The sequence below is a fragment of the Heterodontus francisci genome, chromosome 27 (assembly GCF_036365525.1).
Source record: "Heterodontus francisci isolate sHetFra1 chromosome 27, sHetFra1.hap1, whole genome shotgun sequence".
Taxonomy (NCBI): domain Eukaryota; kingdom Metazoa; phylum Chordata; class Chondrichthyes; order Heterodontiformes; family Heterodontidae; genus Heterodontus; species Heterodontus francisci.
In genome coordinates, this window is record NC_090397.1 from 58216004 (window position 1) to 58234499 (window position 18496).

General features: G+C 43.9%; 1 protein-coding gene across 1 annotated transcript in view; it reads right to left on the reverse strand.

Annotated features, from left to right (window-relative positions):
* The window catches only part of col7a1l (collagen type VII alpha 1-like), a 353167-nt gene extending 348909 nt beyond the window's left edge, over positions 1-4258 (reverse strand). The window contains exons 1-3 of the mRNA XM_068059665.1: positions 4021-4258; positions 3180-3360; positions 1363-1522 (exon numbers count right to left, since the gene is read on the reverse strand). Coding sequence (XP_067915766.1) covers positions 1363-1522; positions 3180-3360; positions 4021-4258 — 579 coding nt within the window. The remainder of the gene's footprint in view (positions 1-1362; positions 1523-3179; positions 3361-4020) is intronic.
* Between the last annotated feature and the right edge of the window lie 14238 nt (positions 4259-18496).

Here is an 18496-nt window from a genome sequence, read left to right on the forward strand (position 1 = left end):
GGCAGGAGCAGCCAATGAGGTTATAAGAGCTGTTAATTACCCTATAGCATGCCTTCTTTCATGCAATACCATTAAAAGTTTAACATGCAATGATTGGGCCCAAAGAACCATCCAGCCTCATAGGCACATCAGAACAGGAGGGGACCATTCAGCCTGTTCTGCCATTCAGTTAGATCACGGCTGAGCTCTACCTCAACTCCATTTGCCCACCATTTCTCCATATCTTTTACATAACAAAAATCTATCAGTGTCAGTCTTTGGTCACGGTTAACCAGGCACTCACGTATTGTTTCTGTACCATCAAGTCTGCTGTCATGGCTTCCCTTGGGAACCACAGGCATAAACCATCTGCTAGACTGAGCTATTGCCTGACCTCTCTGGCACCTCTCCAACTGTCCAACTCTTCTTTCTGCAAAATGCTTCAAAAATAAAGGGAATCCTCATGGGCATCAGTCGCAGCATTGGAGCTGCAGGGTGGTACAAAATGAGGCAGCGAAACAATTGTTTCCCGAAACCCATGTGACAGGAGAAAGACAAAAATAAGGTGACATGGTGCAGAAAGGTCTGTCGAAAGTCCTCCTATGACCACATAGTTGTTTCCCAAGCCACCCTGGATGCCCAATGTTTATGAACAGAAGCACTATTGTGTGAAGAATATTCACTCCCTCATTTTAATACTCTGATGAAGAAGCTGCCCTTTCCAGGAGGGTTCTTCCAGCCCTCATTTTCCCCTCTCCCTCAAAACGCCCACGATATGCAAAGTGGTTAAGGAGATCTGGCATCACTGATCTCCACCTGATGTCCCAATTGGCCTCATTTATCGGCCTGTTTATTGGGCAGAACCCAAACAGAAAATCTACACTGCTGTGAGTCTTGCCATTTCACTCAAAGAGGCCACAAGCATGGCTGCTATCTGAAATAGAACATCATAGAATGATACAGCACAGAAGGAGGTCATTTGGACCATCATGCCTGTGCCAGCTCTTTGAAAAAGCGATTCAATTAGTTCCACTCCTCCTGCTCATTCCCCATAGCTCAATAAAGTCTTTCCCTTCAAATATTTACCCAACTCCCTTTTGAAAGTTACTATTGCATCTGCTTCCACCGCCAATGTATTCCTGGTGTCACACTGATATAGGGGCTGCCCTTCTGAGGATGGGCCAAAGCACACTGTTGGGTCAGGCTAGAGGGAATTTTAAGCTGCTGGGCTATAGCTGACTTGAGAAAGCTTGATCCTAAATGTATGTACCAGAAATGGAAAGTAATCCACTCCTCAATACTAACATTCTTCACCTCAGTGGGAACAAAAACTCATTAAACAAGTTACTAAACCAGAAGGTAGCTCTTGCTAGTATTACCAACCTTTGGTGCGTTCTCTCTTGTCATGGTAGAGCTGAATACAGAATGTATTAGAAAGGCAAGGACAGCTCCTGTTTTTGTGTTTCCCCCTTGAAATGGAAGGTTCTTGATGGCCACCAACACTTCTTCAATTGTCCCATAGTCAGTAAGTGCAATTGCTGTTCTAGAAGCAAGAGTTCAGGTAATGAAACTGACGTGTCGAAGACAAGACATTGGCCTTATTACCTTACCCATCTTAGTCTTTTTTCTATTGAGAAACCTAGGTTAAGGGCCAAGGCTCAAAGAGCAGGACATCGTCAAGACCAACAAGAGAAGAAAAGCACGCAAGGTAAATCTAACGCTTAGGCAACATTGGGTTTCAAAACCTATAGACTGTAGGAGGGAGGGTAGCTGAGGAGCAAAACAGGAAGGGCTAGAGTAGGAAATGAGTCATGATTTCAGTGCAGTGAGGATGGATGGAAAGGAGAAACCTGTCAGACAACTTGGAGCTTGGGAGGAACAAGAAATGAAAATACAGCATGGCAATGACCAAACCTCCGAGTCTTTCCTCCTTCCTAAAAATTTACAGGCTCATAACACTCAAGCTTGGCACCAGCTATGCATTACACCTAGGTTTATAGAATCATACAGCACAGAAGGAGGCCATTCAGCCCTTTGTGCATGTGCCAGCTCTTTGGTGATGCCATCCAGTTAGTCCCATTCCTCTTTCCCCATAGCCCTGCAATTTTCTCCCCTTCAAATATTTATTCAGTTCCATTCTGGAAATTACTTTCTTCCACCACACTTACAGGCAATGCATTTCTGATCAAAGCAGCTCACTGCATAAACAAAATTCTCCTCATCTCACCGCTGGCTCTCCCTTAAATCTGTGCCCCCTGGTTGCTGATCTTTCTGCCACTGGAAACAGTTTCCCCTCATTTGCTCTATTAAAACCCGATGTAATTTTGAACATCTCGATTAAATATCTCCTTAACCTTCTCTTCTCTAAGAAGAACAATCCTGGTCTCTCTATTCTTATTCTTCTCCTCTATACTATTTATACCTGTACTACAAGGTAGCCCCTTCAGCTGGGTTCCTCAGAAACAATTCCTACAGGGAGTTTAATGGGCAATAAATGTGCAAATCCAGCAAGTACTTAAAAATAATGAGGAGATGAAGCGGGAGATGCTGGTTGCGCAAAGCAAATGAAGGAGTTGCAGAAATGAAGCCCTGAAGATTCGCAACTCATGTCTGTCTCTTCATCCTCTAAACCTGTTGGCCAATTTGTGCATTAATAACAGCATTAACACGCCTTTATTCTTTCAGCAGAATTCAGCCTAATGATATTTTTAAAATCTATGTCCTAACCAGATTAAATAACAACAACTTGCATTTAATATATCTCCTTTAACATCATAAAATGTCCCAAGGCTCTTCACAGAAAGGTTATCAGACAAAATTTGACACCAAGCAACATAAGGAGATATTAGGATTGGAAGAGGTGTGTTTTAAGGAATGTCTTAAAGGAAGAGAGAGTGATGGAAAGGTTTAGTGAGGGAATTCAAGAGCAGCTGAAGAAATGGGCATTAATAGTGAGATGATGACAATTCAGGATGCATAAGAAACCAGAACTGGAGAAACCCAAAGATCTTGGAGAGCTGTAGGGCTGGAGGCGGTTAAAGAGATAGGGAACAGCAAGCCCATGGAGAGATTTTAATATAAGGATGAGAATGTTAAATTCAGGATGTTGCTGGACTGGAAGCCAAAGTACATCATTTAGCATAGGGATAAGTGGTAAAATTGACCTAATCACATAAGGAAGTTGAAATGCTATGGTTTACCTGGGATGGTCACTGTAAAGTGTGACTCCAAACCTGATGCCATCCTTCCCGACCGGAACCTTCTTGAATGATGTTATGATGCCAATAAGGAATTCCTTGACCCTCTGGAAGTTGGCCTCTCCCACACTCCATGATTCATCCACCGTGAATATGATTTCAGCTGCCTCTGCTGTGAGACACACTGAAACAAAATACAGAGCCCAGGTTAGAAGACAGTGATCCATAAAAAAAAGTTGGATGGAACACTGGGTGGCCACACTGCCCCTTCAGCCAGGGGAGCTGGGTCTAAATCCAATTCAGACCAACAGGAAGAAAGTCTTCTTGGTCTGCTGGTTGTGAGGGGTTCAGCGTGACATTCAAGACAAATAAGAAAAAAAGGCTTGCATTTATATAACACCTATCACTAGGGCTCTATCAAATTCATGGTCAAATTTTACAAATTACATGGTCACAGCATTTTAAGAATCATGAATTTCACAATTTCACATATTTAAATCGTAAATTTCATGATGTCGCAACAAATCATGAAAATGATCTATTTTTAAAAAGAGACAAAGGGAGGTTTCAGGTTTCAAATGGCATTTATTGTAAAAAGCTGACTATAAATAGGTCACATTCTTTACTCACTGAAGTCAGTGGTTGAATGTGAGCTTGGAGAAACCTGTAACTGTTTCTTTCTTCATTCCCTGTCTCTATGCTGTGAACACCTGTCCGTGTTTAGACATAGCTCTTTCGTGTCCACAGCGTTGGTTGGAATTGTCAGACAGCGCCGTGCTAGCCTTGTAAGGTAGGGAAATTCTGCATTCCACAGAGTTCCAAAACTGCAACGCAGGCAAAGTACAATCTGCTTCTTTTGCAATGCTTTTATAAGCAAGAATCTCCAGCCTACAGTTCTTGTCAAAGCCTGGAATCACATCCAACAAGTTTAAATCCACCATCAACAGGCGCATTTGTGCAGGGTCAAAGATACCCACAACTTTCAGGAATGCCACAGAAGGTTGTTGAAACCTCTGAGCCATTTTTTCTTCACCGCTTGGCTCTTCCCCATAGCAGTAATAGTGTTTGAGCTTCTTTGTCATGCAAAACACCTGTAGAGCACGGGGATTTAATTCAGCATCATCAGAGTGTTGTTCATTTGACTATGCTTCAGCCCAGAACAGTACATCCATTACTTTATTGTAAGATTTGTGGATTGTGACATGTCGAGATTAAATTCGTCAGTCATACAGCATTCTTGGCAATAAACTGAAACTCCTCATTAAGTTGAGCATCATTTAGAAGGGTTACAATGTCTGTTAAGACCCATGTTTTTGGTGTCAGTGTAAGCTCTTCTGAGATGAAGTCTGAGTAGTATTTCAGGTGAGCTGCATGATACTGTACTGCCCGAAACCAAGAATTCCAACCTGTAATTACTGGGTCTGGAGGAAGGACAATGTTCTGTTCCCCAATTTCAGCCATTTCAGCTGCATTTGCAATATGTTGCCTATATTGAAGCTTGCAGTTAGGGCAGTGTTTGAAGATTTTTTTAATGTAGCAGACCAGTTTGTCAACTTTACCAAACTTGCTTTTCCACAGCTCACTGACAAGAGAAATTATGTCTATTACATGTAATATGGACAGCATTAGGCACTATACCTTGGAGCACAGATTTGAATGATTTTGTCCCGTAAGTTGCATTGTCACTAATGAAAGCTGACACTTTGTTGAAATCTGCACCATATTTTGAAATAGTTTTATAGCTTGGGAAACTGTGGTGTAATTATCAGCTTCTAAGAGGACAGAGATGCAAGCACTGCTGTTAGTTTTCCTGATTGTACATCATTGGCCTTATCAACATAAAATCAAACAGAACATGCAGCACATGGTTGTTTTGCTCATTGGTGAACGTATTACAAATAATTGTACAAGACTCACATGTGTCGATCTGAGACTTTATCTCCTCCCAATGTGTAGCAAAAACCTTCGGGAGGCAGTCCAGTCATCGTTTATTTGCACTTGGCAAGCAACCACCATTTTGCACATATCATTGAATGAATACCTGCAGCTTTGGGTGATCAAGATTTTCCAATGCTATGTTGGTGCTTGCAAAAGCATCCACAAGTTCCATTGTAACCAACTGGCGATTTTCCAAGTTCTCTGTTCGCTTCTTTTTTGCGTGTTAATTTCCCAGTGGTGCAGTGTTAGATGCTCTCTTTCTGCTGCGATGGCTTTCAGACCCTAAGTGGTGCTGAATTGTTGCCCACCACGTGTGATCCAATGAAACTTTGCAGCTTGTACAACACAGTATTCCACCATCGGCATGCAGAATTTGGCTTCCAAATTCTTTCACTCGATGAGCTGCAGTAATGGTTGTGACCATTATAGATTTGCTCATTCTGGCATTCTCACTTATCTGCTAATACTTGAGCCTGCTTCTCTCAAATCTGCACCAGAGGCCCTCCCTCATCTACCAATCGGTGAGTTGAGCCTTGTGTCACTCATTAAAATGCATGATGTTCACAACATGCCCAGCAATCAGCGAGGTGAGCCTTGTGGTAATGAATAAAAATAATGAATAAAAGTCCGCAAAATGGCCGATTTCATGGAGGATCCTAGACTTCATGGTCCATGAAGTATTTTTCATGGCCGTGAATTTGGTAGGGCCCTACCTAGCACGGTCTCAGGATGTTCCAAACTGCTTTGCCACCAATGAAGTACATTTGAAGTGCAGTCACTGTTATGTAGGAAATGTGACAGTCAATTTTTGCACATCCCAAGCTCCTACAAACAGCAATGTGATAACTGTAATATTATTTGCCCCTTTGGTGTATGATCTACTGTAAGACTCACAGGATTACAAGTAATATGCAAAAAAAATGTAGGTTATTATACTTTAAACTAGAATATATATATACAGTTCTGTGTGTGTCACATTTACACACATCTCACTCTGTTGGGCTAGCCCCACAAGTCCCTGGTCATGTGTGATATGACATCACTTCCTCTGGTGACCTTCACTTACAGCTGTTAAGATGGTCCATTCTTAAGGTCGTCCCACAACATCCCCTTTTTGTCCAAAGATAAAACAAGATGTACAATATACCATGATGTTGCGGTTCAGACTAACTGTACATGAATAAAACAAAATGCTATTTACACTCTCTAAAATGTAGAGGAGGTTAGATTATTCATCCCAACCTTGTTATCTTGAACCTCTTCCCAGAGCTGAGCTCGTCTTGCTGTCTCCTCTGAGACTCTGGTGACTCGGAACTCTGGTTAGCATGTTCTTCCTCTGTGCTCGTAGCCTCTGTAGGTTCATCTTCAGATTTTGTTTTTGAACCTGTCCGCAATGTCACAGGGTTGTCGCATGTAGTGTTGTCGTACAGTTCTTGGAGTTGACTTCGGTTCCATCTGTGCCTGGATGTTGTACAATCTGGACTGGTTGCAAATCCTAGCAACCTCTGCAGGATACCAAGTTCCCGAGTCGTGATTGGAGACTCTGACCTTCTGTCCTACTCGCAATCGAGCTAATTCTGGTTCTGCTTACCTGTCATACGATGCCTTCATCTTCCCTTGTTTAGAAAGCTTAGAAAAATGATGACTGGCAACATCACCAATCACCAGCAGTTCCTCTGGCCTCTGGGTACTTGCTGCAGTGAACAGAAGCCCAAGGAGAGATTCCTGGTCATATCGCCTCTTCGTGTCAAGATTCTCAGCCTTTGTGTGATACTTTACATGGACTGACCCGATATACTCGACCTTGATGTTTTCTACCATCTACGATGTGTTACTGATTTCATGTATGGTGATGATTCGTAAATCTTGGCAAACTGGAAGTCCTGCGACAGCTGGTCCAGTTGAGTCTACAATACAAAACATTTGTGGTAGCCATTCGGAGCTCCCATAGCTGCACTACAAGGTTATCATTCCAATGCACTTGTTTGGAGAACCATTGTAGGCAGTCAGCCTAGCAGTGGTGGGTCATACCATAGATTCCCATTTCTATAGATACATGTTCTTCAGTATACAGATGGGCAGAATATTTGCACTTGCTTCGGTGTCGATTTTTACTCTGAGGTCATGCTTTCCATTCTTCTGCGGACATATAATCCCAATCATGGAGAATGCCTCAGATTGGGTAATAGCTTCGACATGTTGATCCAAATTAACTATGTGAAATGTAGTTACTAGCTCTATAACCTGTTCTGACAGTTTGATATCTGCAAAGTCACAATATTGAGATTTGGCTCGGCACCTTGCAACAAATTGATCAATGGACTCATCTTGCTTTTGTCGGTAGATCATGAGCTCAAGCCTATGTACTCAGAAATTTATCTTTACGTTCAGGAAAGTCCATATCTTGCTAGGGTCCTTCTGATCCTCAGCTGGCAGTCCTGATGTATTGATCCATTGCAGGCCCTCATTGCCCCTTGTGATCTTAATTTTGATCACTTTTTTCTCTGGTTTGCTTACTTCTTGATCCAGGAAACACAGTTCCATTTGCTATCGGAACAGTTTAAATTCAGAAGCTATGTCTGACACCTTCCAGTCGTTAACTGGATATGTGAAAGCCTTTGTCTTAATGATCCTGCTTTTTTTTTGGAATGAAGATAGGGGTGGCACAGTGGTTAGCACAGCAACCTCACACCTATAGCAGCCCAGGTTCAGTTCTGGGTACTGCCCGTGTGGAGTTTGTAAGTTCTCCCTGTGACCAGGTGGGTTTCTGCTGGGTGCTCCAGTTTCCTCCCACAGCCAAAGACTTGCAGGTTGACAGATAAATTGGCCATGGTATATTGCCCCTAGTATAGGTAGGTGGTAGGAGAATTGAGGAAAGATGGGATTGTAGGATTAGTATAAATGGGTGGTTGATTGTCAGCACAGACTCAAAGGGCCTGTTTCAGTACTGTACCTCTCCCTAAAAAAAAAGGATTTTGTACAAATTTTCTTTTTCACAGGCATACTTTTTTTCTTGTTTAGACAGATTTGTTTTCTGTGGCCTGCCCCTTTAAGATTTATTTTTAAACAGAGAGAGCAGCTCTTTGTTTACAGAGCTTGTCTTTGATTTTATATTGTAAGTTTTTTTTAAGAGGGCTGCTGCATGCAGTACCAGCAGCTGCCACAACCAGGCTTTCTCACCGCGCTGTGGACCTCCAGTGGCACTGTTGAGTTCTTCCCTTTTTTTCAGCTTAGACCCCGCCAATGAACCAAAACAAATGGGAAAACTAAAACAGTAATATCTTCAGATACTGCCTTTCAAATTTCTCGACCCACTGCCAGACCAGTTGAAAGCTCCGAGCTCCTGGCAAATTGCCTACTGTACTCATAGAGTTTCAACACCTCCCAGGGTCCTGTTTGTGATCCTAACTCACTGAACTGTTGTGGGGTCTCCTACCAGCTACTCTCCAGGATCTTCAGCCACTCCAGGTAAGCAACATGCTGTTCTTTGTAATCTCTTAGTGTGTTCTTCAGGAAAAATCAAACGTTGCCATGATGTAATATTGATGGTCTTCAGAAAAAATAAATCCCACCACTGCCACCATATAATATTACTTGCTCCTTTGGTCTGTGATATATTGTAAGACTCACAGGACAACAAGTAATATCCAAAGAAAATGCGGATTTTTATTTTACTTTAAACTAGAGCATATATATATAAGACTTTGGTTCGGCCACATTTGGAATACTGCGTGCAGTTCTGGTCGCCACATTACCAAAAGGATGTAGATGCTTTGGAGAGGGTGCAGAGGAGGTTCATCAGGATGTTGCCTGGTATGGAGGGCGCAAGCTATGAAGAGAGGTTGAGCAGATTAGGATTATTTTCATTAGAAAGACGGAGGTTGAGGGGGGACCTGATTGAGGTGTACAAAGTCATGAGAGGTATAGACAGGGTGGATAGCAAGAAGCTTTTTCCCAGAGTGGGGGATTCAATTACTAGGGGTCACGAGTTCAAAGTGAGAGGGGAAAAGTTTAGGGGGGATATACGTGGAAAGTTCTTTACGCAGCGGGTGGTGGGTGCCTGGAACGCGTTGCCAGCAGAGGTGGTAGACGCGGGCACGATAGCATCTTTTAAGATGTATCTAGACAGATACATGAATGGGCAGGAAGCAAAGAGATACAGACCCTTAGAAAATAGGCGACATGTTTAGATAGAGGATCTGGATTGGCGCAGGCTTGGAGGGCCGAAGGGCCTGTTCCTGTGCTGTAATTTTCTTTGTTCTTTTTTCTTTATATACAGATGAGCCACATCTACATTCATCTCATTCCGTCAGACTAAACCCACAACTCCCTGGTCATGTGTGACATGACATCACTTCCCCCAGTGACCTTCACACAGCTCTGAAGGTGGTCCGCTCTTAAGGTTGTCCCACAACAATAACGACCAGATAATCTGTTTTAGGGATGTTAGTTGAGGGTTAAATATTGGCAGGGACATGGAGAGAATCTTCCCTGCCCTTCTTCAAAATAATGCTGTGGGATCTTTTATAGCCATCTGAGAGGGTAGACCAGGTCCCAGTTTAATGTCTCATCAAACGATGACCACTCCAACAGTGCAGCACCCTCTCAGTACTGTACTGGAGTGTCAGCCTAGATTTTGTGCTCAATGGTCTGGCATGGAGTTTAAACACACAACCTACTGACTCAGAGGCAGGAATACTACACTACCCTCTGAGTCAGACTGGCACTTAACACCTTGATAAGGGTATAAATTTGTTCCAAAATAAATCCAATTAGTCATTACATTTGCCACAACTGAGAGCATGTTCATACCTTTGGAATATAAGTCACGTTATTGCCACAAAGTTAGTAGCAGATCATGAAGAAGTGTCACAGGCTTCTTTAGGGCATTTGTACACCAGCTCAGGGCAAGACAGCTACAAAGCCTTCTTATTGTTAGAGCTTGGATTTGGAAGCTGAGATTCTTTCCACTCTTCCAAGTCCAATTTCCACAAAGTCTTGTCCTATGAGCTGTCAGTACATTTTTTTTTTACATTTATTTAGTGATACAGTACTGAAACAGGCCCTTTGGCCCACTAAGTCTGTGCCAACCAACAACCACCCATTTTATACTAATCCCACATTAACCCCATATTCTCTACCACATCCCCACCATTCTCCTACCACCTACCTACACTAGGGGCAATTTACAATGGCCAATTTACCTATCAACCTGCAAGTCTTTGGCTGTGGGAGGAAACTGGAGCACCCGGCGAAAACCCACGCGGTCACAGGGAGAACTTGCAAACTTCGCACAGGCAGTACCCAGAACTGAACCTGGGTCACTAGAGCTGTGAGGCTGTGGTGCTAACTACTGCGCCATCCCTATAACTCTGATCTAATGTAGCATTTATTTAATATGCCAGTCACATCTTGTGACAAAACAGCAGTTCCATATCATTTTTATTTCTACACTGATATAAGCAGATTGTTTGATGCTTTTAGGCTGCAATGTCAGCCACCCATTGGGTATTCAACCCATATCTTGATCTAACCCTGCTTCGGGGCCTATATAAGTGGCTGACTCCTCTTTTAGTTCAGTCTGTCTGTCTCTCTCCCATTCCTTCCTTCATTTCAGTCTCCTCTCCCCGTCTTCCTTCACTTAAGTTTGTCTTCCGTTTGTCTATCTCTCTTTCTCCTCCTCCCTTTTCCCCATTCTTTCTCCCCCTTTCTCCCCTCATCATCCTGCCACCTACGCCATTTTTCATGTCATGCCAAACATTTGCATTCATCAGGCCAGCAACCACCTGCTGCCTGTGGTTGGATCCAGAGTAGCACAGTTTGGTCGAATAAGGACAAATTGCCAGCAGTATAGGAGAGCAAGAGGCATGAATAATCATTGGTACAATTGCCTCCCATACATTGTGGATGTGCGGAGTTAGGTACATATTCAATCCCTGGTGTAGGGCAGGTCCAGGATTAGGAAATGTGCAAACCTTGGTGTCATGCAGGTGGAGAATGATGTAAACGAGGTCCATGTTGCATCATGGAAAAGGTCATGTTTAATTGGAGTCAATCTGGTTTCAGTTCAAAGAATTTGGTTCGATTGGAAAACCATCCACTTACTCCCATGGCAACCTTACCTCCCGCCTCCCCACCTCGTACCACCCTCACCCACCCCTCCCCCACACCCCGCAACCTATGTTTCAAATTTCAATTGACAGAATTCTCGCCTCTGAATCAGAAGGTTGAGTGTTCACTCCAGAGACGTGAGCATAAAATTCCTATGCACTGTTGAGGGAATGCTTCACTGTCGGAGGTGCCATCTTATAATGAGGCATTGAACTGTGGCCCTGTCCACTCTCTCAGCCGGACGTAAAAGATTCCACAGCAATATTTCAAAGGAGAGCAGGGGGCTCTCCCTGGTGTCCTGGCAAACATTTATCCCTCAACCAACATCACAAAAACATGTTATCTGGCCATTATCACATTGCTGTTTGTGGGAGCTTGCTGTGCAGAAATTGGTTGTGCATTTCCCATATTATAAAAGTAACTATACTTCCAAAAGTACTTCATTAGCTGGAAAGCACTTTGGGAGGTCCTGAGGTCATGGAAGGCGCTATATAAATGCAAGTCATTCTTTCTTCTTAATATCAAATTTCAGTTGAATTCAATATGAATTTCCAATCTGTTGTGAAAGGATCTGAACTGAAGCTATCTAAGTCCTGTTTGAAATAAGGAATCAAATTTTCAGATAGTCTGACTTTAATGCCCCATTTTTCCATTTGTGAAGCATTGATATAATGACATTCGTCAAACATTTGGAGAAAGAACAGCTTGTCGAAACCATAACAGCGCACACCAGGGGCTGGATTTGAAGGAGCCCTCAATGTAGGGATCTGTGGTGGGGGGTGCCTGGAGATGGCCCCGGATAAGGCCTGCCACGGACTTCGACGCTGGCAGGGCCCAGCCCGATCCTCCCGACGGTGGCGAGGGAACGTGGCGCCCCCTGTCACTTGGCAACAGGACCACAATCACCATATGCAAATAAATAAAATTAATAGATTTGCATGTACTTACCTTTAATCTTGATGGCCTGCTGCGATTAGTTTAGTTTAGAGATACAGCACTGAAACAGGCCCTTCGGCCCACCGAGTCTGTGCCGACCATCAACCACCCATTTATACTAATCCTACACTAATTCCATATTCCTACCACATCCCCACCTGTCCCGATATTTCCCTACCAACTACCTACACTAGGGGCAATTTATAACGGCCAATTTACCTACCAACCTGCAAGTCTTTTGGATTGTGGGAGGAAACCGGAGCACCCGGAGGAAACCCACACAGACACAGGGAGAACTTGCAAACTCCACACAGGCAGTACCCAGAATTGAACCCAGGTCGCTGGAGCTGTGAGGCTGCAGTGCTAACCACTGCGCCACTGTGCCGCCCAGCGGCCAGCAGTTCTGCACCTTCGCATTCCCGTTCAGGGAAACAAGGCACAACACTGGTGGGGAGGGGGAAGGAGGTAAATATATCAGTGCAGGAGTGGCGGGAATTGGGGTCAAATTAATGGCATATGTGTAGGGGACGGTGGGAAGGGTTGTACTTTAAACTTTAAGCAGTTTGTGGGGGTGGGGGAAGGTCAGATGTTACAGGTAAGTGGGGGAGAGGGCAAATAGTTAATTTATTTGTTATGGGGGTGGGAAAGGGGCAAAAGAAATGTATTTTTATTTAATTTTATTCAACCTGTCGATAAATATTTAAATAATCCAGTAGGGCTGACTGCCCTTTAAAAATGGCTTCAGTGCCTGCGCACAGGCAGCCGACACCATTGCCGGGGACAGACAGCCCACCCCCTCCACGTAATTTGGGAGGGATGGGGGTGGAGCCTGCCCAGTCTATTTAAATGAGCCGCCGTGCTTGAGATTGTGGCGGCTCTTTGGTGTGTGGCCCGCACGGGCAGGCCGCCATTTTTGCGGCAAGCTGATAAAATCCAGCCACAGAAATGCAGTTATCCTTTTCAATCCCATTTACCGGATCATGCCGTGCATTCATAAACTCAAAGTGACGTCGCTACCCATTTCATTCCAATATGACAACGCCCTTCTCTAGAAGCACCTGTAAGCACCAGTTTCGAGCATCCCCTTAAAACATGAACTCAAATCCTTTATGGGTATTCGACTGCATGTCAAGCAGGAACCAAAGAACTTTATTACAGAGCAAAAGACCTATTTTTTTTTTAAAGAAAAAGATGGAAATGCTGTATATCTAAAATGATATATTGTAAAAAATGTGTTACATTATGCTGTGTAAGCGAGTTGTTGTGATCTGAAATGTACTACCTGAAGGGTGAATGGAAGCATATTCAATAAAAACTTTCAAAAGAGAATTGGATAAATACCTGAAAAGGAAACACTTGCAGGGCTATGGGGAAAGAGCAGGCCAGTGGGATTATTTGGATAGATCTTTCAAAGAGCTAACACAGGCTCTTCTGCGCTCAATGATTTTATGATTCAGGTCAAAGAATGTGGAGTCAGGGTCCAGGAAACAGAATGGATGGAAAGATGTCTACCAAGCAGAAAACAGAGGGTAGGAGTTAAGAGAAGTTTCTCAGACTGCTGAAATGTGGGGCAAGTGGTGTCGCACAGGAATCCATGTTGGGACCATTATTGTTCACCATATACATAAATGATTTGATCTCAGAAATTGGAGGTATGGTGTCTGAATTTGCAACTGATACTGAATTGGAGTGGAGTGGTGGGGTACCCTGAGGCACAGTGTGGCTTTCGTGCAGAGAGATCGACCGTTGACATGCTGTTCTCCCTTCGTCAGATACAGGAGAAATGCCGTGAACAACAGATGCCCCTCTACATTGCTTTCATTGATCTCACCAAAGCCTTTGACCTCGTCAGCAGACGTGGTCTCTTCAGACTACTAGAAAAGATTGGATGTCCACCAAAGCTACTAAGTATCATCACCTCATTCCATGACAATATGAAAGGCACAATTCAACATGGTGGCTCCTCCTCAGAGCTCTTTCCTATCCTGAGTGGCGTGAAACAGGGCTGTGTTCTCGCACCCACACTTTTTGGGATTTTCTTCTCCCTGCTGCTTTCACATGCGTTCAAGTCCTCTGAAGAAGGAATTTTCCTCCACACAAGATCAGGGGGCAGGTTGTTCAACCTTGCCCGTCTAAGAGCGAAGTCCAAAGTACGGAAAGTCCTCATCAGGGATCTCCTCTTTGCTGACGATGCTGCTTTAACATCTCACACTGAAGAGTGCCTGCAGAGTCTCATCGACAGGTTTGCGGCTGCCTGCAATGAATTTGGCCTAACCATCAGCCTCAAGAAAACAAACATCATGGGGCAGGATGTCAGAAATGCTCCATCCATCAATATTGGCGACCACGCTCTGGAAGTGGTTCAAGAGTTCACCTACCTAGGCTCAACTATCACCAGTAACCTGTCTCTAGATGCAGAAATCAACAAGCGCATGGGAAAGGCTTCCACTGCTATGTCCAGACTGGCCAAGAGAGTGTGGGAAAATGGCGCACTGACACGGAACACAAAAGTCCGAGTGTATCAGGCCTGTGTCCTCAGTACCTGGCTCTATGGCAGCAAGGCCTGGACAACGTATGTCAGCCAAGAGCGACGTCTCAATTCATTCCATCTTCGCTGCCTCCGGAGAATACTTGGCATCAGGTGGCAGGACCGTATCTCCAACACAGAAGCCCTCGAGGCGGCCAACATCCCCAGCTTGTACACACTACTGAGTCAGCGGCGCTTGAGATGGCTTGGCCATGTGAGCCGCATGGAAGATGGCAGGATCCCCAAAGGCACATTGTACAGCGAGCTCGCCACTGGTATCAGACCCACCGGCCGTCCATGTCTCCGCTATAAAGACGTCTGCAAACGCGACATGAAATCCTGTGACATTGATCACAAGTCGTGGGAGTCAGTTGCCAGCGTTCACCAGAGCTGGCGGGCAGCCATAAAGACGGGGCTAAAATGTGGCGAGTCGAAGAGACTTAGTAGTTGGCAGGAAAAAAGACAGAGGCGCAAGGGGAGAGCCAACTGTGTAACAGCCCCGACAAACAAATTTCTCTGCAGCACCTGTGGAAGAGCCTGTCACTCTAGAATTGGCCTTTATAGCCACTCCAGGCGCTGCTTCACAAACCACTGACCACCTCCAGGCGCGTATCCATTGTCTCTCGAGATAAGGAGGCCCAAAGAAGGTGGGGTAGTAAGTAGTGTTAAAGCTAATAATGTGAAAGACTGCACCAGAATACAAGAAGATATGAACAAGCTTTCAGAGAAAGCAGAGAAATGCAAAACACAGTTCAACATAACAGTGCATGAGGTTCACTTTGGTAGGAGGATTAAGACAGATGTTTTTAAAATCATATTTGCAGTACTGGTCACTAGATGGCAATGACACGCCTTGTAAATGGAGTCCTATTCAGCAGGCCTGCTTAAAGGATATTTGAGAGATCGACAGACACCCTTCCTGAGCAGATATACACACAGTTTTTACAAATAGCCCTCTATGGCAAGCCACACAAACAGTAATATGATAATGACTAAATAACCTACTTTAGTGATGTTGGTTGATGTACTTATCCTGCTTCCCCTAAAATGTATCCATGCTAGTCGCCTCAACTATTCCCTGTGGTAGCGAATTCCACATTCTCACCACTTTCTGTACAAAGTAATTTCTCCTGAATTCCCTATGGATTTATTAGTGACTATCTTTTATTAATGACCCATTAGTGTTGGACACCCCATAAGTGGAAACATCTTCTCTACACCTGCCACATCAAACCCCTTCATGGCTGTAAAGACCTCTATTCTGTCACCACTCAGCTTTCTCTTTTTCTGAAGAAAGCAGCCCCAGCCTGTTCAATCTTAACTGATAGTTATAACTTCTCAATGAAATAGAATCAGTGGGGAACATTCTCCCGTTCTTGGGTCTGAATGTATTGGACCAGCTGGATGTGATACAAGGAAGAAAATTGGGGTGGGAGGAGTGTATTTTAGTAAGACAGCCTGCTGATTTCCCACCCGAACAGCCTGGCAATCAACTGAGGCCCTTACAGCCAGCCTTCATCCCCACCCAATTTCCTTTGCACCATGCTCGGATGATTCAATACATTCAGGCAACAGAAGAGGGAAATCTACCCCACGGAATCCAATCCCTCAAGGTCAAAGTGTCCTTATTTTGAACTAATTCTCAAAGCCTGACCTTTTCCAGTCCTCCATTTTAAAGTTAGGGAAAGATCCGTCTCCATTTTAAATGTGAGTTACTATTTCTTTCATGATTAGGTACACACAAGGCAAAAGAAATAATACTTTTATCACACTATTCTTTCAACCCAAGTCTCCCTTTGCTTAAATTTCTCAACAAACCACTATTGACCCCACCTGTCACACAGATTGGGTTCGATGAAATGACACAATCCATGTGGGCAATATTTGGAATGGAGCAGACCCACATCCTCCCACTCATGGTGTGAGTACTAGAAAAACCTGTGCTTCATAAGTGGCAGTGCACACCCTATCCAAATAACCACAATCTGCAATCTGATTGCATATTGTTTTCATTATGTGGTACAGCCAAAGACATCTGACCCAATGTGAAATGGAAGTAAGTATACTTAATTCTTTTTTTCTCTTTTGGCCAGATGCCTGAGAAATGCCAAGCCAGATATTGCAACTACAACCAGGTGACAGGTAGGCCTATTAACTGCCCAGATTTATCACCTTCCAAAGGCTGCAGTAGCCTTAGAGTTTCACTTTTTCACTTCCCGGATGCTCCCTGGAGTCTGTTTCTCTTCAAAACATAGCTACTGACAATTATTTGAGTTGAAGTATTTATGGGTGCAGGCCCTGCTAAGAATCAGTATCAAATACTGGAATCTCAGAGCTTCCCTGCTGATCTCAATGACACTGGAGTTTGGAGAGGGGAGTAATAATTGTCTTGGGTTCCTGCTCCCAGAATTGCTACCCAATGACCCCTGCAGGAAGATGCACAAGGGAAGATTAGGAGAGTCCAGCATTGAGATTGGTTGCAATCCAATTGTCTTCTGACATTCACTGTCCAGGCTCACAAATGAAGAATGGCCATTTGGCTGAGATCCTGGAGGACTCTATGTGAACAGTGGCCCAGCAACAACCAGCTTCTACAGCAGAGGAGGAATCTCAAAATAGACTCCCCCAAAGATGTGTTTGAAAGACAGATTGCACCAACTCTGGTGCTCCACCCACCCCTGCATGTAGGTGTTTGCTGTGGCTTAGTAGGTAGCACTCCCACCTCTCATTCAGAAGGTTGCAGGTTCCAATCCTGCTCCAGAGAGTTGCGTAGAAATTCTAAGCTGACATTCCAGCTTTGCACTGAGGGACTGTTGCATGTGCTACCTTTTGGATGAAATGTTAAACTAAGGCTGCATCTACATTCTCAGTTCCCATGGTAATATTTGGAAAAGCAGGGGTGTTCTCCCTGATGTCCTGGTTGATGTGTATCCCTAAAAAACAAATGACCTGATCGTTATTGCTTTCTGTTGTGGGATCTTGCTGTGTTACCCCCATTCCAACACTTCATTGCCTGTAAATTGCTTTGGGATGTCTTGAGACTGTGAAAACTGCTAAATAAATGTAAGTTCTTTCTTGAACGTTTTACTACTTACGTTTGCTGCAAAATACCCAATAAAGTCCTGGCAACAGAAAATTTTGGATGTGTGAGTTGTAGTCACTTAAATAAAGCAGATGTTGGCTCTAATTTCCAATATGTGGGAACATGAAATACTCACTGAGAAACTAGACTGTGACCAGCACTGGGCTATAAAAAGCAGCCACCATAAATTTCACTCAACAAATGTCTTTAACACTTGTAAACCAGATTTAAGTGGATTTTTTTCACATGCTCTTTCTTTTTAGGTGAATGCTTGATTTGGCTAGGTTTCACTGGTGGATCCAGATGTGCATGCAAGGTTATTTGATGTCGGTTCCAGGAACAGAACATGTTTCCACTTTAGCCACCCCATGTTGGGCTGATGCATTCCCTGGTTAGTTATAGTACAACCAGGTATGCAATTAAGGATAAAAAAGAATCAACCTAGTATCTCAATTGAAAGAGCACCTCTGACACTGCAGCACTCCCTCAGGCCGGGAGTGTCAGCCTAAATTTTGTACCCAAGCATTTTGAGTGGGACTGGAAACCACAGTCTTCTAACTGAGCGGGAAAAGTACTACCCAGAGCCATAGCTGACATTTACATTGCTAATGCTAACTAAAGATCTCTCTGCTTTGCCCCAGCCTCAGAGGTGCACCCGCTACTGCACCAGTTTCCACCTACCTAGACCCACCATCCTATTGTTTAAGTGCGATTGCCAATTTGCTA